Consider the following 23,801-nt stretch of genomic DNA (forward strand, 5'->3'; position numbering starts at 1 on the left):
AGCTATAATATAACCCAGTCCAGACAACCTGGCAGCTATAATATAACCCAGTCCAGACAACCTGGCAGCTATAATATAACCCAGTCCAGACAACCTGGCAGCTATAATATAACCCAGTCCAGACAACCTGGCAGCTATAATATAACCCAGTCCAGACAACCTGGCAGCTATAATATAACCCAGTCCAGACAACCTGGCAGCTATAATATAACCCAGTCCAGACAACCTGGCAGCTATAATATAACCCAGTCCAGACAACCTGGCAGCTATAATATAACCCAGTCCAGACAACCTGGCAGCTATAATATAACCCAGTCCAGACAACCTGGCAGCTATAATATAACCCAGTCCAGACAACCTGGCAGCTATAATATAACCCAGTCCAGACAACCTGGCAGCTATAATATAACCCAGTCCAGACAACCTGGCAGCTATAATATAACCCAGTCCAGACAACCTGGCAGCTATAATATAACCCAGTCCAGACAACCTGGCAGCTATAATATAACCCAGTCCAGACAACCTGGCAGCTATAATATAACCCAGTCAGACAACCTGGCAGCTATAATATAACCCAGTCCAGACAACCTGGCAGCTATAATATAACCCAGTCCAGACAACCTGGCAGCTATAATATAACCCAGTCCAGACAACCTGGCAGCTATAATATAACCCAGTCCAGACAACCTGGCAGCTATAATATAACCCAGTCCAGACAACCTGGCAGCTATAATATAACCCAGTCCATAGAACCTGGCAGCTATAATATAACCCAGTCCAGACAACCTGGCAGCTATAATATAACCCAGTCCAGACAACCTGGCAGCTATAATATAACCCAGTCCAGACAACCTGGCAGCTATAATATAACCCAGTCCAGACAACCTGGCAGCTATAATATAACCCAGTCCAGACAACCTGGCAGCTATAATATAACCCAGTCCAGACAACCTGGCAGCTATAATATAACCCAGTCCAGACAACCTGGCAGCTATAATATAACCCAGTCCAGACAACCAGACAGAGAGTGTTTTGTTTTCGCTGATTGTCTAGGCTCTCTCACTTCCTGTTCATGCTGCGGACCTGGGCCTCTCACAAGATGCACCACGAGGTGGAGAGACCGGACTCCTTCCTGGAGCGCTTCAGGGGCCCTGAGCTCAAAGAGGCCTCCAGCAGAGAGAGCAACGCACAGTCACTGGGATACCCCGACAGAGTCCGCAAGAGGAAGTAAGTCTGGACTAGAGATGGGGATGGTCAACTGGGGTTGGAAAATTCCCTGATTTTTGCAGAAATCCCAATTGGAGGAAGTCTGGATTTCCTCCTTATTCTGGGAATCTTGGAACCAAACCTGTTATTTATGGCAAATTTGGGATTTTGGGGAAAATTCACATTGCTCAATGAAAAACGTTGTCTTCTTTCAAAAGAGATGTTCTGATCTCAGTGGGTCTAACCTGTATAAAAAAAACGGTTCAATGAAAACAAACCTAAAAGTTGTAACTTGGAATATCCTTTCATAGACCTGGGATTTAATATCTTAAAATGACACAGAAACCTTCTAATACATCATCTCAGCATACTGGATTAAGTCATGTTAAATTTGGATTAAATTATGCTTAATTTGGATTAAATCATGTTAAATTTGGATTAAATTATGCAAAATTTGGATTAATTCATGTTAAATATGGATTAAATTATGCTCAATTTGGATTAAATCATGTTAAATTTGGATTAAATTATGCAAAATGTGGATTAAATCATGTTAAATTTGGATTAAATTATGCTAAATTTGAGCCATAATGAGGTAAATAGCGGTCCCTCCTCAAGCCAAGTCAGTACCACAATTAACCCTGCCAACCTGTCCCTATATCTCCCTCTCAAGCCAAGTCAGTCAGTGGCATCTGGCTATGTACAATATGAACAACTGCAACAGCACAGATGAGTAAGTGGAACTAGAAGATGAGAAAGTGGAACTAGAAGATGTGAAAGTGGAACTAGAAGATGAGAAAGTGGAACTAGAAGATGTGAAAGTGGAACTAGAAGATGTGAAAGTGGAACTAGAAGATGTGAAAGTGGAACTAGAAGATGAGAAAGTGGAACTAGAAGATGAGAAAGTGGAACTTGAAGATGAGAAAGTGGAACTAGACTAGAGGTAGCTCTATAGAGAGAAAGTAGAGAGTAGCCTCCGATACTAGTTTATACTGGAATTCTTGGAGGTCTTCATTTAAAAAAAAATATTTCAACTTCAATTTCAACATATTCTCCTGCAACCCACCTCACCCAATGTGTTATGGATCTGCTATTTTCTATACTTTAGAACCGGAACCCCCATCAGAAGCTAGCCAGCTAACTAGCTACTAGCTAATAGTCAGTTAGCCACGGCTAGCGGTCATCAGCTAACCTTTAGCCAGGTCAACTCCTGCCAGTCTGCACAGTGCGATTCAACCCAGATCATACCGGACTGCTCTTTCTCCATCTCCGGATTCCTACTGCAAGCTCTGAACCTTTTCACCTGGATCATCGCAGCTAGCTAGCTGCTATCCGAGTGGCTACCCCTCTGGCTAACGTCTCTGTCCCGAAACAAGGACCAGTTAGACTGGAACTAGCCTCGTGCTAGGCCCAGCCCCCGGCTAGCTGAAGAGGTCCATCAGCCACTCCTTGGGCTACGATACCTATTTTGCCAGAGTTACACATGGAATAAATAAACGTACAGTCAATAACACAACAGAAAAATCTATATACAGTGTGTGCAAATTAGGTACGATTAGGGAGGTAAGGCAATAAATAGCCCGTAGTGGCGAAGTAATTACAATTTAGCAATTAAACACTGGAGTGATAGATGTGCAGAAGATGAATGTGCAAGTAGAGATACTGGGGTTCAAAGGAGCAACAAAAAGAAATAACAATATGGGGATGAGGTAGTTAGGTGGGCTATTTAGAGATGGGCTATTTAGAGATGGGCTATTTACAGATGGGCTATTTACAGATGGGCTATTTACAGATGGGCTATTTACAGGTGGGCTATTTAGAGATGGGCTATTTAGAGATGGGCTATTTACAGATGGGCTATTTACAGATGGGCTATTTACAGATGGGCTATTTACAGATGGGCTATGTACAGGTGGGCTATTTACAGATGGGCTATGTACAGGTGGGCTATTTACAGATGGGCTATGTACAGGTGGGCTATTTACAGATGGGCTATTTACAGATGGGCTATGTACAGGTGGGCTATTTACAGGTGGGCTATGTACAGATGGGCTATGTACAGGTGGGCTATTTACAGATGGCCTATGTACAGGTGGGCTATTTACAGATGGCCTATGTACAGGTGGGCTATTTACAGATGGGCTATGTACAGGTGCAATGATCTGTAAGCTGCTCTGACAGCTGACTCTTAAAGTTAGTGAGGGAGATATGAGTCTCCAGCTTCAGTGATTCTTGTAATTTGTTCCAGTCATTGGCAGCAGAGAACTGGAAGGAAAGGCAGCCAAAGGAGGAATTGGCTTTTGGGGGTGACCAGTGAAATATACCTGCTGGAGCGCGTGCTACGGGTGACCAGTGAGCTGAGCTAAGGCGGGTGAATGGTTGAACTATACTGTTTCATATTATGTAAATATGAAGTTGACGTTAGACTCGTGAGGAGTGAACTGTATGGTGAACATAAACAGGAGTGGTGCTGCCACCTGCAGGGCTGTTGTTTAACCTGCACTTCCATATTTCAGCTGACACTACATGACCAGAATATACACTACATGACCAAAATATACACTATATGACCAAAATATACACTACATGACCAAAATATACATTACATGTACACTACATGACCAGAATATACACTATATGACCAAAATATACACTACATGACCAAAATATACACTATATGACCAAAATATACACTACATGACCAAAATATACACTACATATAGAATAGCACTGTATGTGGACACCCCTTCAAATGAGTCAATTTGGCTGACAGGTTTATAAACTCAAGCACACAGCCATGCAATCTCCATAGACAAACATTGGCATTAGAATGGCCTTACTTTAGAGCTCAGTGGCCTTCATCATGGCACCGTCATAAGATGCCACCTTTCCAACAAGTCAGTTTGTCAAATTTCTGCCCTGCTAGAGCTGCCCCGGTCAACTGTAAGTGCTGTTATTGGGAAGTGAAAACATCTAGGTGCAACAACGGCTCAGCCGCAAAGTGGTAGGCCGCACAGGCTCACAGAACAGGACCGCCGAGTGCTGAAGCGCGTATCGCGTAAAAATCATCTGTCCATCGGTTGCAACACTACCGAGTTCCAAACTGCCTCTGGAAGCAACGTCAGCACAAGAACTGTTCGTAGGTAGCTTCATGAAATGGGTTTCCACGGCCGAGCAGCCGCACACAAACCTAAGATCACCATGCGCAATGCCAAGCGTTGGCTGGAGTTGTGTAAAGCTCCCTGCCATTGGACTCTGGAGCAGTGGAAACGTGTTCTCTGGAGTGATGAATCACTCTTCACCATCTGGTAGTCCGACGGACGAATCTGGGTTTGGCGGATGCCAGGAGAGCGATACCTGCCCCAGTGCATAGTGCCAACTGTAAAGTTTGGTGGAGGAGGAATAATGGTCTGGGGCTGTTTAACATGAGTCTAGGCTAGGCCCCTTAGTTCCAGTGAAAGAAAATCTTAACGCTACAGCATACAATGACATTCTAGATGATTCTGTGCTTCTAACTTTGTGGCAACAGTTTGATTTGGATTTATTACGATCCCCATTTGTCGACGCCAATGGCAACAGCTAGTCTTACTGTGGTCCGACACATAACGAAAAAGACATTAGAGACAAAATGCTTTACAATTTACATACACTACATGTTAATGTTTTTAAATGTGTTTGTGTGCGTCTATCAATTGCACATATACAGAGCATTCAGAAAGTATTCAGACCCCTTGACTTTTACACATTTGGTTATGTTACAGCCTAATTATTAAATTGATTAAATAGTTTTATTTCCTCATCAATCTACACACAATACCCCATAATGACATCACAATACCCCATAATGACATCACAATACCCCATAATGATAAAGCAAAAACAGGTTTTTAGGCATTTTTACATAAGTATTCAGAACCTTTACTCAGTACTTTGTTGAAGCACCTTTGGCAGCGATTACAGCCTCCAGTCTTCTTTATTCTTTATTTATTTATTAAATAAATACTTATTTCCCTCTTTAAAATGCTAATCAATTTATAACATTTTTGAGATGCGTTTTTCTGGATTTTTTGTTGTTGTTATTTTGTCTCTCACTGTTCAAATAAACCTACCATTAAAATTATAGACTGATCATTTCTTTGTCAGTGGGCAAACGTACAAAATCAGCAGGGGATCAAATACTTTTTTCCCTCACTGTAGTTCCTGTAAGTGTGATGGTAGTCCATAAGGTAGTCTGCCCCAAGATGTGAAGGACAAGGAGGAGCTCCCATAAATTGGATGGTAGTCCAAATGGCAGCCTGCCCCAAGATGTGAAGGAAAAGGCACACCTGGCATCATTTACATTTTACATTTTTAGTCATTTAGCAGACGCTCTTATCCAGAGCGACTTACAGTAGTGAATGCATACATTTCATACTTATTTTTTATTTTTTCCGTTCTGGTCCCCCGTTTTCATTAACATGAAAAATATCTCTATTCTGGTAGGATGGGTGGGAGAGTAACACTATGTGGGTGTCGGTAAGAACACACGCAGGAGAAAAGGGTAACCTTTGCACTACCAATTCCAGGGTTTTGGCACCATTGCGGCCATTGAATGTACAATGTCAAAACACACACATTTAACAATGTGTTCATTGTAATGAAGATGGTGGTAATTTCGTTACTTGATCATAATTAAATACTAGCTCTTTTGTGATGACTGAACAATCTGTGAGAAATATTTTTTAAAAGTTTGCTTAAAAATGAATCCGAAGTCATGTTTCAGGAAAGAGATTTGGATCATGGACCCATCAGCAGATCATTACTACAGATGGCTGACCATCATCGCAGCACCCTGCTTCTACAACCTGATGATGCTAGTGACCAGGTCTGTTCTCATACAGTACAGTTCACTTCTTCATTTAAGCTCATATATTTTTGTTGCTGAATATTTGTTTGTGTTTATTGTTTAATGTTGTATATTGGTTGTTTGACTATTTGTCGTCCCACAGGGCATGTTTTAATGAACTCCAGAGCACGTACACGACTCTGTGGATTGTCCTGGACTACACCTCAGACTTAATCTACTACACAGACACATTCGTCAGGTCTAGAACAGGTGAGGTTCTATGGTTCTACTACTCAGACATTCTAGAATAGGTGAGGTTCTATGGTTCTACTACTCACAGTCTAGAACAGGTGAGGTTCTATGGTTCTACTACTCAGACATTCTAGAATAGGTGAGGTTCTATGGTTCTACTACTCAGACAGTCTAGAACAGGTGAGGTTCTATGGTTCTACTACTCAGACAGTCTAGAACAGGTGAGGTTATATGGTTCTACTACTCAGACAGTCTAGAACAGGTGAGGTTCTATGGTTCTACTACTCAGACAGTCTAGAACAGGTGAGGTTATATGGTTCTACTACTCAGACAGCCTAGAACAGGTGAGGTTCTATGGTTATACTACTCAGACAGTCTAGAACAGGTGAGGTTATATGGTTCTACTACTCAGACAGTCTAGAACAGGTGAGGTTCTATGGTTCTACTGCTCAGACAGTCTAGAACAGGTGAGGTTCTATGGTTCTACTGCTCAGACAGTCTAGAACAGGTGAGGTTATATGGTTCTACTACTCAGACATTATAGAACAAGTGAGGTTCTATGGTTCAGCTACTCAAACATTATATAACAGGTGAGGTTCTATGGTTCTACTACTCAGACAGTCTAGAACAGGTGAGATTATATGGTTCTCCTACTCAAACATTCTAGAACAGGTGAGGTTCTACTACTCAGACACATTCTAGAACATGTGAGGTTCTACTACTCAGACTCATTCTAGAACATGTGAGGTTCTACTACTCAGACACATTCTAGAACATGTGAGGTTCTACTACTCAGACACATTCTAGAATAGATGAGGTTTTATGGTTCTACTACTCAGACACATTGTCAGGTCTAGAACAGCTGAGGTTCTTCAACTGAAATTTGATCAATTGTGATTTGTCAAGGAAGTGAGGCGTGGCACTGAAAAATGTTATTCAATGTTTTATTTGTCACATGCTTGGTAAACAACAGGTGTAGACTAACAGTGAAATACTTACATGCCCTTCCCAAGAACACACAATAATAGAAAAATAATAATATGAGAAATGAATACAAAATGAGTAACAATAACTATATACACGGGGTACCAGTACCGAGTCAATGTGCAGGGTATGAGGTAAATACAGTATGTACATACAGTGCATTCATAAAATATTCAGACCCCTTGACTTTTCCCACATTTTGTTACGTTACAGCCTTATTCTAAAATGGATAAAATAAGGTTTTCCCCTTGTCAATCTACACACAATACTTACATAATAAGAAAGCAAAAACAGGTTTGTGGAAATGTTTGCATATTTGGAGAAAAAAACCCCCCAGAAATACCTAATTTACATGAGTATTCAGAACCTTTGTTATGAGACTCGAAATTGAGCTCAGGTGCATCCTGTTTCCATTGATCATCCTTGAGATGTTTGTACAACTTGATTGGAGTCCACCTGTGGTAAATTAAATTGATTGACCATGATTTAGAAAGGCACACACTTGTCTATATAAGGTCCCACAGTTGACAGTGCATGTCAGAGCAAAAACCAAGCCATGAGGTTGCAAGAATTGTTTGTAGAGCTCTGAGACATAATCATTCTGCAGCATTGAAGGTCCCCAAGAACAAAGTCGCCTCCATCATTCTTAAATGGAAGAAGTTTGGAACCACCAAGACTCTTCCTAGAGCTGGCCGCCCGTCCAAACTGAGCAATCGGGGGAGAAGGGCCTTGCTGAGGGAGGTGACCAAGAACCCGATGGTCACTCTAAGAGAGCTCCAGAGTTCCTCTGTGGAGATGGGAGAACCTTCCAGAAGGACAACCATCTCTGCAGCACTCCACCAATCAGGCCTTTATGGTAGACTGGCTGGACGGAAGCCACTCCTCAGTAAAAGGCACATGACAGCCCGCTTGGAGTTTGCCAAAAGGCACCTAAGGACTTTCAGACAATGAAAAACAAGATTCTCTGGTCTGATGAAACCAAGATTGAACTCTTTGGCCTGAATGCCAAGCATCACGTCTGGAGGAAACCTGGCACCATCCCTATGGTGAAGCATGGTGGTGGCAGCATCATGGTGTGAAGATGTTTTTAAGTGGCAGGGACTGGGAGACTAGTCAGGATCAATGGAAAGATGAACGGAGCAAAGTACAGAGAGATCCTTGATGAAAACCTGCTCCAGAGCAATTAGGACCTCAGACTGGGGCAAAGGTTCATGCTCCAACAGGACAACGACCCTAAGCACACAGCCAAGACAATGCAGGAGTGGCTTCAGGACAAGTCTCTGATTGTCCTTGAGTGGCCCAGCCAGAGCCCGGACTTGAACCCGATCGAACATCTCTGGAGAAAACTGAAAATAGCTATGCAGCGACGCTCCCCATCCAACCCGACAGAGCTTGAGAGGATCTGCAGAGAAGAATGGGAGAAACTCCCCAAATACAGGTGTGCCAAACTTTTAGCGTCATACCCAAGAAGACTCAAGGCTGTAATCGCTGCCAAAAGTGCTTCAACCAAGCACTGAGTAAACGGTACATTTTCTAAAAACATGTTTTTGCTTTGTTATTATGTGGTATTTTGTGTAGATTGATGAGGGAAATTATTATTTGTTTTAATCCATTTTAGAATAAGGCTGTAATGTAACAATGTGGAAAGAGTCAAGGGGTCTAAATACTTTCTGAATGCACTGTATAGGTAAGGATAAATGTGACTAGGCAACAGGATAGATAATATCAATCAAATTCAATCAAATGTATTTATAAAGCCCTTTTTACATCAGCTGATGTCACAAAGTGCTGTACAGAAACCCAGCCTAAAACCCCAAACAGCAAGCAATGCAGGTGTAGAAGCACGGTGGCTAGGCAAAACTCCCTAGGAAGGAAGGAACCTAGGAAGAAACAGAGAGGAAACTGGCTCTGAGAGGAAACCTAGAGAGGAACCAGGCTATGAGGGGTGGCCAGTCCTCTTCTGGCTGTGCCGGGTGGAGATTATAGCAGTACATGGCCGCGATGTTTAAACGTTCATAGATGACCATCAGGGTCAAATAATAATAATCACAGTGGTTGTAGAGGGTGCAACAGGTCAGCACCTCAGGATCATTCAGAATTGGAGACAGCAGGTGCGGTAGAGAGAGTCAAAAACAGCAGGTCGGGGACAAGGTAGCATGTCTGGTGAACAGGTCAGGGTTCCATAGCCGCAGGCAGACCAGTTGAAACTGGAGCAACAGCACATCCAGGTGGACTGGGGACAGCAAGTCATCAGGCCAGGTCGTCCTGAGGCATGGTCCCAGGGCTCAGGTCCTCCGGGAGGGGAGGGAGAGAGAGAATTAGAGGGAGCATACTTAAAATTACACAGGACACCGGAAAAGACAGGAGAAATACTCCAGATATAACAGACTGAACCTAGCACCCCGACACAAACTATTGCAGCATAAATACTGCCGCTTGAGACAGGAGGGGTCGGGAGACAATGTGGCCCATCCGACGATTCCCCCAGACAAGGCCAAACAGGCAGGATATAATCCCGCCCACTTTGCCAAAGCACAGCCCCCACACAACTAGAGGGATAACTCCAACCACCAACTTACTATCCTGAGACAAGGCCGAGTATAGCCAATGAAGATCTCCCCCATGGTACAACCCAAGGGGGGGCGCCAACTGGAACGGGAAGACCACGTCAGTGACTCAACCTACTCAAGTGACGCACCCCTCCCATGGACGGCATGGAAGAACACCAGTAAGTCAGTGACTCAGCCCCTGTAAAAGGGTTAGAGGCAGAGAATCCCAGTGGAAAGAGGGGAACCAGCCAGGCAGAGACAGCAAGGGTGGTTCGTTGCTCCAGTGCCTTTATGTTTACCTTCACACACCTGGGCCAGACTACACTCAATCATAGGACCTACTGAAGAGATGAGTCTTCAGTAAAGACTTAAAGGTTGAGACCGAGTCTGCGTCTCTCACATGGACAGGCAGACCATTCCATATAAATGGAGCTCTATAGGAGAAAGCCCTGCCTCCAGCTGTTTGCTTAGAAATTCTAGGGACAGTAAGGAGACCTGCGTCTTGTGACCGTAGCGTACATGTAGGTATGTACGGCAGGACCAAATAGGAAAGATGGGAAGGAGCAAGCCCATGTAATGCTTTGTAGGTAAGCAGTAAAACCTTGAAATCAGCCCTACCTTAACAGGAAGCCAGTGTAGAGAGGTTAGCACTGGAGTAATATAATAATTTATTGGTTCTAGTCAGGATTCTAGCAGCCGTATTTAGCACTAACTGAAGTTTATTTAGTGCTTTATCCAGGTAGCCGGAAAGTAGAGCATTGTAGTAGTCCAAAATAGAAGTGACAAAAGCATGGATACATTTTTCTGCATCATTTCTGGACAGAAATGTTCTGATTTTTGCAATGTTACGTAGATGGAAAAAAGCTGTCCTTGAAACAATCTTGATATGTTCGTCAAAAGAGAGATCAGGGTCCAGAGTAACGCCGAGGTCCTTCACAGTTTTATTTGAGACGACTGTACAACCATCAAGAATAATTGTCAGATTCAAAAGAAGATCTCTTTGTTTTTTGGGATCTAGAACTTTTGCGTGAGTTTAAAAGTAGAACATTTTCAGAATGTGGTGATCGATGGTATCATAAGCAGCACTAAGGTCTAGGAGCACGAGGACAAATGCAGAGCCTCGGTCTGACGCCATTGAAAGGTAATTTACCACCTTCACAAGTGCATTCTCAGTGCTATGATTAGGTCTAAAACTAGACTGAAGCATTTCGACAAACATTGTTTGTCTTCAGGAAGGCAGGGAGATGCTGCGCAACAGCTTTTTCAATTTTTTTTGAGAGGAATGGAAGATTCGATATAGGCCGATAGTTTTTTATATTTTCTGGGTCAAGGTTTGGCTTTTTCAAGAGAGGCTTTATTACTGCCACTTTTAGTGAGTTTGGTCCACATCCGGTGGATAGAGAGCCGTTTATTATGTTCAACATAGGAGGGCTGAGCACAGGAAGCAGCTCTTTCAGTAGTTTAGTTTGAATAGGGTTCAGTATGCAGCTTGAAGGTTTAGAGGCCATGACTACTTTCATCAGTGTCAAGAGATATAGTATTAAAAAACTTGAGTGTCTCCCTTGATCCTAGGTCCTGGCAGAGTTGTGCAGACTCAGGACAACTGAACTTTGAAGAAATACACAGATTTAAAGAGGAGTCCATAATTTGCTTTCTAATTATCATGATCTTTTCATCAAAAAAGTTAATGAATTTATCACTGCTGATGTGAAAGCCATCCTCTCTTGGGGAATTCTGCTTTTTAGTTAGCTTAGCGACATTTTTGGGATTGTTCGCATTTTCCTCAATTAAGTTGGAAAAATAGGATGATCGTGCAGCAGTGAGGGCTCTTCGATACTGCACGGTACTGTCTTTCCAAGCTAGTCGGAAGACTTCCAGTTTCGTATAGCTCCATTTCCGTTCCAATTTTCTGGAAGCTTGCTTCAGAGCTCGGGTATTTTCTGTATACCAGGGAGCTAGTTTCTTATGACAAATGTTTTTTGGTTTTTAGGGGTGCGTCTGCATCTAGGATATTACGCAAGGATCCACAACATTTATTCAACGGGACAAAACTAGGTCCAGAGTATGACTGTGGCAGTGAGTAGTTCCGGAGACATGTTGGACAAAACCCACTGAGACGATGATGGCTCCGAAAGCCTTTTGGAGTGGGTCTGTGGACTTTTCCATGTGAATATTAAAGTCACCAAAAATGTGAATATTATCTGCCATGACTACAAGATCTGATAGGAAATCAGGGAACTCAGTGAGGAACACTGCATATGGCCCAGGAGGCCTGTAAACAGTAGCAATAAAAGTGATTGAGTAGGCTGCATAGATTTCATGACTAGAAGCTCAAAAGACGAAAACACAAGTCTTTTATTTTTTTTGCAAATTGAAATTTGCTATCGAAAATGTTAGCAACACCTCCGCCTTTGCGGGATGCGCGGGGGATTTGGTCACTAGTGTAACCAGGAGAAGAGGGACTGCCTTGGAAGTGAGGGATCTAACATTAAGTAGCCCTATTTTGAGATGTGAGATTTTACAATCTCTTTTAATAATGACAGAAATGGAGGAGGTCTTTATACTAGTGAGATTACTAAGACGAACAACGCCATGTTTAGTTTTGCCCAACCTAGATCGAGGCACAGACACGGTCTCAATGGGGAAGGCTGAGCTGACTACACTGACTGTGCTAGTGGCAGACTCCACTAAGCTGGCAGGCTGGCTAACAGCCTGCTGCCTGGCCTGCACCCTATCTCATTGTGGAGCTAGGGGAGTTAGAGCCCTGTCTATGTTCGTAGATAAGATGAGAGCACCCCTCCAGCTAGGATGGAGTCCATCACTCCTCAGCAGGCCAGGCTAGGTCCCAGAAAGAGGGCCAATTTTCTACAAATTCTATCTTTTGGGAGGGGCAGAAAACAGTTTTCAACCAGCGATTGAGTTGTGAGACTCTGCTGTAGAGCTCATCACTCCCCTTAACTGGGAGGGGGCCAGAGACTCTCTGCTGTAGAGCTCATCACTCCCCCTAACTGGGAGGGGGCCAGAGACTCTCTGCTGTAGAGCTCATCACTCCCCCTAACTGGGAGGGGGCCAGAGACTCTCTGCTGTAGAGCTCATCGCTCCCCCTAACTGGGAGGGGGCCAGAGACTCTGTTGTAGAGCTCATCACTCCCCCTAACTGCGAGGGGGCCAGAGACTCTCTGCTGTAGAGCTCATCACTCCCCCTAACTGGGAGGGGGCCAGAGACTCTCTGCTGTAGAGCTCATCACTCCCCCTAACTGGGAGGGGGCCAGAGACTCTCTGCTGTAGAGCTCATCACTCCCCCTAACTGGGAGGGGGCCAGAGACAATTACTCGATGCAAACATATCTTTCTAGCTGATTTACACGCTGAAGCTATGTTGCGCTTGGTGACCTCTGACTGTTTCATCCTAACATCGTTGGTGCCGACGTGGATAGCAATATCTCTATACTCTCTACACTTGCCAGTTTTAGCTTTAGCCAGCACCATCTTCAGATTAGCCTTAACATCGGTAGCAATGCCCCCTGGTAAACAGTGTATGATCGCTGGATGATTTGTTTTAAGTCTAATACTGCGGGTAATGGAGTAGCCAATAGGGTTTTCAATTTGTCAGAGCTAATGGTGGGAGGCTTCGGCATCTCAGACCCCGTAACGGGAGGAGTAGAGACCAGAGAAGGCTCAGACCCCGTAACGGGAGGAGGAGAGACCAGAGAAGGCTCAGACCCCGTAGCGGGAGGAGTAGAGACCAGAGAAGGCTCTGACCCCGTAACGGGGGGAGTAGAGACCAGAGAAGGCTCTGACCCCGTAACGGGTGGAGGAGAGACCAGAGAAGGCTCAGACCCCGTAACGGGAGGAGGAGAGACCAGAGAAGGCTCGGCCTCTGACTCCGACTCGCTGTTTAATGGGGAGAACCGGTTGAAAGTTTCTGTCGGCTGATTGAGCGACACCGGTTGAGCATTCCTACAGCGTTTCCTTCCAGAAGCCATGAGAAAGTTATCCGGCTGCGGGGACCGTGCGAGGGGGTTTATACTAACGTTACTATCTGTACTTACTGGTGGCACAGATGCCGTTTCATCCTTTGCTACACTGAAATTACCCTTGCCTAACGATTGCGTCTGAAGCTGGGCTTGCAGCACAGCTATCCTCGTCATAAGGCGATCGTTCTCCTGCATATTATACCCCCATATCTAGGTCTATTGTCAGTAAGACCATCAGACCATCTCCCTGACTCATGACGCACCTTTGCGTCCTAAGGCAAGCCCTTGGCCGCCGATTGGCTTAGGCCAGAGGGAAATATGGCGTAACGGCTGTCGTATAGAGGGGACCAAAGCGCAGCGTGTTGAGTGCTCATTATGATCATTTATTATAACTCAAAATACTGAAGCAAAATAACAAATGGAAAACAATCAACTTACAGTTCTGTCAGGTACAGAGACTAAACAGAATGCCACTGCCCACAAACACAGGTGGAAAAATCCCCTACTTAAATATGATCTCCAATTAGAGACAATGAGGACCAGCTGCCTCTAATTGGAGATCATCCCAAAAAAACAACAGAAATAGAAACCTAGAACTTAAACAGAATTACAAAACATAGAAAAACACAAAACACCCCCTGTCACGCCCTGACCTACTCTACCATAGAAAACAATATCTTACTATGGTCAGGACGTGACAGTACCCCCCCCCAAAGGTGCAGACTCCGAATGCCACTAAACATACACAACAAAAAACAAAAGGGAGGGTTGGGTGGGTAACTCCGATCTATGGCGGCTCAAATGCAGTCCACATAACCTCCAGCAGAGGAGGCGGCTCTGGTTTGGGGCGTAATCCCCGCTCCACCCGCTGATCCGTCTGCTTTATTACCACCGGACCGTGGATCGTCGTCGAAAGAACCGGACTGTAGATCATTGCTGGAGGCTCCGGACTGGGGAGTGTCGCTGGAGGCTCTGGGCTGGGTATGCGCACTGGAGGTCTGATGCGTGGGACTGGCATAGGTGGTGCCAGACTGGTAACATGCACCTCAGGGCGAGTGCGGAGAGGAGGCACAGGACATACTGGGCTGTTGAGACGTACTGGAGACCTGGTGTGTATCGCCGGTATCACTTGTTCCGGAACTTCCACACACTTCTCAGGATGAGTACGGGGAGCTGACTCAAGTGGCCCCAAACTGACAACACGTTCCTTCGGGAAAAACTTGTGCGTCCTCCACCAACTCAATAACTCTCCCATTTCTCCCTTCTCCAAATGTTCCCTCTTCTCCCGGATTGGCTCTGGTTTGCTCCTCGGCTCCACCGACTGCTCCATCTGCCCCCTCCCAATTTTTTTTTATTGGGTTTCTGTAGCCTCTCGTGCTTCCCTGACAGGCTTCTATATCTGTCTATTACTTGGCCCCAAGTCCAGTTAAACCTCTCTAGCCTCTCCTCTCCTTCAGAGACCAGGTATCCATCTCCTCCCGAGCACGCTGCTTGATCCAGTTGTGGTGGGCAGTTCTGTAATGGCTGTCGTATAGAGGGGACCAAAGCGCAGCGTGTTGAGTGCTCATTACGATAATTTATTATAACTCAAAATACTGAAGCAAAATAACAAACGGAAAACAATCAACTTACAGTTCTGTCAGGTACAGAGACTAAACAGAATGCCACTGCCCACAAACACAGGTGGAAAAAAAACCTACTTAAATATGATCTCCAATTAGAGACAACGAGGACCAGCTGCCTCTAATTGGAGATCATCCCCAAAAAACAACAACATAGAAATAGAAACCTAGAACTCAAACATAGAAATAGAAAACATAGAAAAACACAAAACACCCCCTGTCACGCCCTGACCTACTCTACCATAGAAAACAATATCTTACTATGGTCAGGACGTGACATATGGGCAGTCCCATGATACCGTAATTCAATACTGTCACCCTTCACTAACACATTGAAAGCCCCGTAGGTCTATTGCATATCTATGAGGGTGCTTTTTAAGAGATCTAACTAAATAACATGGAAAAACAGTTTACAAAAATAACATTATACCAATAATAGATGATACTAATAGAAATAATAGCAGCACAACATTATAAATTCATGTTCATGTTTATAAAGTCCCAGCAAGCCTATAAGCATGTCAGCCCAGCCTGCTCAGTTCCTTTCGATCCAATTTGTTCGAAAACAACCTACAATAGATACGTATATCTCCAGACCAGGTCTTTATGTCCATTACATATAAGACATATTTCACGAGGTCCTCATTATATCCTGTTATAGTCCTCATTATATTGTGTTATATTCCTATCAGCAGAGAGACATGCAGTCCTCATTATATCCTGTTATATTCCTATCAGCAGAGAGACATGTAGTCCTCATTATATCCTGTTATATTCCTATCAGCAGAGAGACATGCAGTCCTCATTATATCCTGTTATATTCCTATCAGCAGAGAGACATGCAGTTCTCATTATATCCTGTTATATTCCTATCAGCAGAGAGACATGCAGTCCTCATTATACCCTGTTATATTCCTATCAGCAGAGAGACATGTAGTCACAGCTCCAACCCAGATGTGTTGGTCATTACTGAGACGTGGTTAAGGAAGAGTGTATTGAATACTGACGTTAACCTTTCTGGTTATAACCTTTTTCGGCAAGACAGATCTTCCAAAGGTGGTGGAGTGGCAATCTTTACCAAGGATCACCTTCAATGCTCGGTTGTCTCCACCAAGTCTGTCCCCAAACAATTTGATTTGCTGGTTTTAAGCATTAAACTTTCAAATAGCTCTTTGTTGACTGTTGCTGGGTAGGGTACAGCACCGGCCTGTACCCTACCTGCCCTAAGCCTTCTCCTGACCCCTTACACTAAGTCTAAATTTGTCCTGCTAGGTGACCTAAACTGGGACACGCTAAAACCACTTGACCAAGTCCTAAAGCAATGGGACTCCCTAAATCTTTCTCAGATTATTACCAATCCCACACGGTATGACTCCAAACACCCAGAAAAGGCTACTCTCCTTGATGTTATCCTCACAAATAATCCTGATAGGTATCAGTCTGGTGTTTTCTGTAATGACCTCAGTGATCACTGTTTTACAGCCTGTGTTCGTAATGGCTGCTCAGTAAAAATTGGTGTAGAAATTGATATAGAATCAGCTTGATCCCCCTCTGTCAGAGATGCTTGGACTTTCTTTTTTGATACTTTAAGTGATTTTGTTAACAAACACGCCACCATAAAGAAAATGAGAATTAAAAACAGATTCAGCCGCTGGTTCAACCGTGATCTTGCAGTTACTCCACCTCAAGAATTACATTTGGCTAAAGGCTTGATACACGCATACTCAGGCTGACGCATTCAGGCAATTGAGAAACAAAGAAATAAGTGCGCTCAGGCTATCCGGAATGCCAAAGGTAGTTATTTTAAGGAGCGGTTCTCTCTTTGTGGGTCTAACCCCAAGAATTCTGGAAAACGGTTTAAGATCTGGAGAATAAACCCTCCTCCTCACAGCTGCCCATGTCCCTTAATGTTGATGACGTGGTTGTTACTGACAAGAAGCACATGGCTGAGCTCTTTAATCACCACTTCATTAAGTCAAGATTCCTATTTGACTCAGCCATGCCTCCCTGCCCGTCCAACATTTCCTCATCTCCCACTCCTTCTAATGCGACTATCCCAGAGGATTCTCCTCTTTTTCCCCTGCCCCGCAACAAAGTTTCTCCCTGCAGGTGGTCACTGAGTGCGGGGTACTAAAGGAGCTCCTTAAACTTGACCCCAAAAAACATCTTAAACCCTTTCTTTTTTAAGGTTGCTGTCCCTGTAACCGCCAAGCCTATCGCTGACCTTTTTAACCTGTCTCTCCTCTCTGGGGAGGTTCCCATTGCTTGGAAGTTAGCCACGGTGCGACCTTTATTTAAAGGAGGAGATCACGCTGATCCTAACTGTTATATGCCTATTTCTATTTTTCCCTGTTTATCAAAAGTGTTGGAAAAACATGTCAATAATCAACTGACTGGCTTTCTTGATGTCTATAGTATTCTCTCTGGTATGCAATCTAGTTTCCTCTCATGTTATGGATGTGTCACTGCAACCTTAAAGGTCCTCAATGATGTCACCATTGCCCTTGATTCTAAGCAATGCTGTGCTGCTATTTCTATTGACTTGGCCAAAGCTTTTGATATCGTAGACCATTCCATTCTTGTGGGTCGGCTAAGGAGTATTGGTGTCTCTGAAGGATCTTTGGCCTGGTTTTCTAACTACCTCTCTCAAAGAGTGCAGTGTATAATGTTAGAACATCTGCTGTCTCAGCCCTTGCCTGTCACCAAGGGAGTACCCCAAGGCTCGATCCTAGGCCCCACGCTCTTCTCAATTTACATCAACAACATAGCTCAGGCAGTAGGAAGCTCTCTCATCCATTTATATGCAGATCATATTGTCTTATCCTCAGCTGGCCCCTCCCCGGATTTTGTGTTGAAGAACATTTAACAAAGATGTTTTAGTGTCCAACAAGCTTTCTCTACCCTTAACCTTGTTCTGAACACCTCCAAAACAAAGGTCATGTGGTTTGGTAAGAAGAATGCTCTTCTCCCCACAGGTGTGATTACTTCCTTTGAGGGTTTAGAGCTTGAGGTCGTCACCTCATACAAGTACTTGGGAGTATGGCTAGATGATACACTGTCCTTCTCTCTGCACATATCAAAGCTGCAGGCTAAAGTTAAATCTAGACTTAGTTTCCTCTATCGTTTTAAGTAACATTTGATGGTTTTGTCACTAAAATGTTGTGTAAGTTTAGTGAATGTGCCCAGTCTGGTCTTGGCATGTGCGCTCTAGTTAACAGCTGGTAGATACAGTGCGGGTATAGCCTACTACAGTACATGATGAGATTATTATGGACAAATACGCAAGATCATTTTTTTGACTGAGACTCAATATTTTTTTAAAGGAAAATCAAGCTCGTCACCATGTACTTTCACTACCCTGTGAAGTTCATCATAATTTATTTCATCTGTAGCCTAATAAACTGCATTCTTTCTCATGATGTCGTGAAAAATTAAATTCCCAACGTACTTTATTTGCATAAAAAGGTTGAAAGCAAACCTGGTTAATGTGATGCCATTTTTATGATGCTGGAATTATATTTTGGCCCAACGTGCGCATGCCTACAGGAGACTTTCGAAGTAGCCTAATCAGATTTTAACATTGTAACTGTCACAACTTCTGCCCGAAGTCGGCTCCTCTCCTTGTTCGGGTGGCGTTCGGCGGTCGACGTCACCGGTCTTTTAGCCATCGCCGCTCCACTTGTCATTGTTCCATTTGTTTTGTCTTGTTTCCCCGCACACCTGGTTTACATTCCCTAATCACACTACATATATATTCCCTCTGTTTCCTCCATGTCTTTTTGTGGAATTGTTTTGTTACATGTTTTGTGTTACGTGCCAGGCTGGATTTTCCCCGGGTACCGTGTTGTACCCGAGTGTGTTTAATTGTTTAACTAACCCAGTAAATGTAGAACTGTCCCTTATTTGGTATCACTAATGTCTCTTGAATTATTTCAACAGGTTTTCTGGAACAGGGACTGCTTGTGAAAGACAACAAGAAGCTTAGAGACAAATACAAATCAACGCCACAGTTCAAATGGGACATGATTTCAATGATACCCACAGACCTGCTGTTTCTGAAAGTGGGTTTCAACTACCCCGAGCTCCGACTGAACCGACTCGCAAAGATGAACCGTCTCTTTGAGTTCTTCGACCGCACAGAAACCAGAACCAGCTTCCCCAACGTTTTCCGAATCAGCAACCTGGTACTTTACATCCTGATCATCATCCACTGGAACGCCTGCATCTTCTTCGCCATCTCCAAGACCATCGGGTTCGGGTCTGACACCTGGGTGTACCCCAACATCAGTCATCCTGAGCACGGTCGCCTTGCCAGGAAGTACATCTACTGTCTTTATTGGTCAACCCTGACCCTGACCACCATCGGAGAAACCCCGCCACCCGTTAGAGATTTCGAGTACCTCTTCGTGGTCGCTGACTTCCTCATCGGTGTGCTGATTTTCGCCACCATCGTTGGTAACGTTGGCGCCATGATCTCAAACATGAACAAAACCCGTGCGGAATTCCAGGCTAAGATCGACTCCATCAAGCAATACATGCAGTTCCGTAAGGTCTCCAAGGATCTGGAGGTCAGGGTCATCAAGTGGTTTGACTACCTCTGGACGGAGAAGAAGACCTGCGATGAAAAGGAGGTGCTGAAGAACCTGCCAGACAAGCTGAAGGCCGAAATCGCCATCAACGTCCATCTGGACACCCTGAAGAAGGTGCGTATCTTCCAGGACTGTGAGGCTGGTCTTTTGATTGAATTGGTGCTGAAGCTGCAGCCTCAGGTGTTCTCCCCAGGAGATTACATCTGTAAGAAGGGAGACATCGGCAGAGAGATGTACATCATTAAGGAAGGGAAGCTGGCTGTGGTGGCAGACGACGGGGTGACGCAGTTCGTGGTGCTCAGCGATGGAGCGTACTTCGGAGAGATTAGTATCCTGGGCATCAAGGGTTCCAAGGCTGGCAACAGGAGAACGGCCAACATCAGGAGCATAGGTTACTCTGACCTCTTCGCCCTGTCAAAAGACGATCTCATGGAGGCCCTCACTGAGTACCCCGACGCCAAGAAGGCTCTGGAAGAAAAGGGAAAGGCTATGCTGATGAAAGACAACATGATCGATGAGGACGTCGCTAACGCGGGCGCCGACCCTAAGGACACGGAGGAGAAGATCCAAAGGTTGGAGAGCAATATTGAAATCATCAAGACTAAGTTAGCCAAGATCATGGCTGAGTTCACATCCAGCCAGAGCAAGATCAAACAGAGGATCACCAACATAGAGTCAACAGTCAAGTCAGTCCGGCCCGAGGATATATCTGAGGTGGTGGCCGACAACAAGACACAGTAGTCCCACAAACGCAACTTATTTACCCAGAGACTTTTTCTATTGAACCTTTATATTGACAGGGAAACATTCTGAGAACAATGTCTCTTTTAATGATGAGCATGTAAAAAATCTATACAAAAAGTGAGACAGAGATACAAAACACAATTATAGAAAACAAACACGTTCTTCAGAAATGCCCTAGAGGCACCAACTCATCACATTTTAGAGAGTTTGGGAGATTATTATATTCCACAAATAAGGTGTAAAAAAAAACTAAAGCAGATTTACTTAACTCAGTGGAGATCAAATGGATCTCCAGAGTAAGCCATCCCGGAGATCGGGTCTGGTATCTCTTCCGTCTGTTGGTTAATAACAATGGATCTCCAGAGTAAGCCATCCCGGAGATCGGGTCTGGTATCTCTTCCGTCTGTTGGTTAATAACAATGGATCTCCAGAGTAAGCCATCCCGGAGATCGGGTCTGGTATCTCTTCCGTCTGTTGGTTAATAACAATGGATCTCCAGAGTGAGCCATCCCGGAGATCGGGTCTGGTATCTCTTTCGTCTGTTGGTTAATAACAATGGATCTCCAGAGTAAGCCATCCCGGAGATCGGGTCTGGTATCTCTTTCGTCTGTAGGTTAATAACAATGGATCTCCAGAGTAAGCCATCCCGGAGATCGGGTCTGGTATCTCTTCCGTCTGTTGGTTAATAACAATGGAGTAAGGAACTGCGGAAGTGCAATGAATCGATCTACGAAATTTCAAAAGAAAGCCAGCTTACTTTAAGATGAATGTACACTTCAAACATTTTTCGCAATATTTTTGGAGGCAATATTGCAGAGTAATTCTGCAACTTTTTTCCATTTAAAATGAGGAACTTTTTTTGTTATCTGGGGAGTTTTGATCGGCAGTGCCACCTAGCAGAGAATTGTTTTTATCCTCCAATCAGAGCACAGATATTAGTCACGTGATCAGTCTGCCATTTTAAACTATTTTGAAAAACATGGCGTAAGTTTTTGGAGCTGAAGTGAAAGAAAATCAACTCCTGTTTTGAAATGAAATGTTTCCTCACTGCAATATTTGATCATGATACGTTAATACATGCACACTGTGTTAATTTTGTCATGTTTAACTAACAAAAATATCCACGGTGGGGTACATGCTAATCGATTAGCAAGCCCATGGAAAGTCAATGGGACAAACTGGCTAAATTACCTAGCTACCTAGCCACATCCTCCACATTTGGGGCAGCAGGTAGCCTAACGGTTAGAGCATTGGGCTAGTAACCAAAAGGTTGCTGGATTGAATCCCCGAGCTGACAAGGTAAAAATCTGTCGTTCTGCCCCTGAACAAGGCAGTTAACCCACTGTTCCCTGGTAGGCCGTCAATGTAAATAAGAATTTGTTCTGACTTGACTAGTTAAATAAAGGTTAAAAAAATGGATTGTTAGCAAGCTATAGCCATTTCATTTTTTGTATGTTTAGCTAGCTGGCTAGCTAACTTATTCCCATTCACATCTTTGTAGTTTATGAAGTTAAGACATTGCTAAATGTAGATATCTTTACGTCTGCACTGCCATTGACTTGACTGGCAGCAGGTTGAGTGGATAAACAGGGCTCTTTATTTGTTGTTTGTGAGCTGATTAATTTCAGTATGGCTCTGGTAGTCAACAGGTATTAACAAGATATAGTAGATTAGTAAATAAATAGGAAATCGATCTTCATATGAAGTCTAGTACTTGGGAGTATGGCTAGACGGTACACTGTCCTTCTCTCAGCACATATCAAAGCTGCAGGCTAAAGTTAAATCTAGACTTGGTTTCCTCTATCGTAATCACTCCTCTTTCACCCCAACTGCCAAACTAACCCTGATTCAGATGACCATCCTACCCATGCTAGATTACGGAGACATAATTTATAGATCGGCAGGTAAGGGTGCTCTCGAGCGGCTAGATGTTCTTTACCATTCGGCCATCAGATTTGCCACCAATGCTCCTTATAGGACACATCACTGCACTCTATACTCCTCTGTAAACTGGTCATCTCTGTATACCTGTCGCAAGACCCACTGGTTGATGCTTATTTATAAAACCCTCTTAGGCCTCACTCCCCCCTATCTGAGATATCTACTGCAGCCCTCATCCTCTACATACAACACCCGTTCTGCCAGTCACATTCTGTTAAAGGTCCCCAAAGTACACACATCCCTGGGTCGCTCCTCTTTTCAGTTTGCTGCAGCTAGCGACTGGAACGAGCTGCAACAAACACTCAAACTGGACAGTTTTATCTCAATCTCTTCATTCAATAATATTATAATAATAATATTCAATCATGGACACGCTTATTTACAGTTGTGGCTGCTTCGCGTGATGTATTGTTGTCTCTACCTTCTTGTCCTTTGTGCTGTTGTCTGTGTCCAATAATGTTTATACCACATTTTGTGCTGCTACCATGTTGTGCTGCTACCATGTTGTTCTGCTGCCATGTTGTCTTGTTACCATGCTGTTGCCATGTTGTGTTGCTACCATGTTATTGTCATGTTGTGTTGCTGCCATGCTGTGTTGTCATGTGTTGTCTGCCTTGCTATGTTGTTGTCTTAGGTCTCTCTTTATGAAGTGTTGTGTTGTCTCTCTTGTTGTGATGTGTGTTTTGTCCTATATTTATATTTTTATTTAATTTATTTTTAATCCCAGCCCCCATCGCTGCAGGAGGCCTTTTGCCTTTTGGTAGGCCGTCATTATAAATAAGAATTTGTACTTAATTGACTTGCCTAGTTAAATAATGGTAAACTAAAAAGTTCACAAATTGAGGTCCATACAGAAATAGTTAAAAAAAAACATCAATAACATAGGAATCACTACAAAGCGTATCGTATGACCCAGCCTTTGGAACTTTGGTTTTTCTAGATATGGCTACTATATTGTGATCACTACATCCGATGGATCTGGATACTGCTTTCAAGCAAATTTTCTACAGCATCAGTAAAGATGTGATCAATACATGTGGATTATTTTCATTCCTGTGCTGTTTGTAACTACCCTGGTAGGTTGACTGATAACCTGAACCAGGTTGCAGGCACT

The 23,801-nt window shown here is 43.8% G+C and overlaps 1 protein-coding gene across 1 annotated transcript in view; it reads left to right on the top strand.

Moving 5' to 3' along the window:
* Nucleotides 1-20,842, top strand: part of LOC115158912 (cyclic nucleotide-gated cation channel alpha-3-like) — a 38,160-nt gene extending 17,318 nt beyond the window's left edge. The window contains exons 4-7 of the mRNA XM_029708335.1: nucleotides 1,054-1,227; nucleotides 5,969-6,070; nucleotides 6,195-6,301; nucleotides 19,353-20,842. Of these exons, the coding sequence (XP_029564195.1) occupies nucleotides 1,054-1,227; nucleotides 5,969-6,070; nucleotides 6,195-6,301; nucleotides 19,353-20,743 (1,774 nt within the window). The 3' untranslated portion in view covers nucleotides 20,744-20,842. The remainder of the gene's footprint in view (nucleotides 1-1,053; nucleotides 1,228-5,968; nucleotides 6,071-6,194; nucleotides 6,302-19,352) is intronic.
* The last annotated feature ends 2,959 nt before the right edge of the window (nucleotides 20,843-23,801 follow it).

This window comes from Salmo trutta, chromosome 22 (genome assembly GCF_901001165.1).
Source record: "Salmo trutta chromosome 22, fSalTru1.1, whole genome shotgun sequence".
Lineage (NCBI taxonomy): Eukaryota > Metazoa > Chordata > Actinopteri > Salmoniformes > Salmonidae > Salmo > Salmo trutta.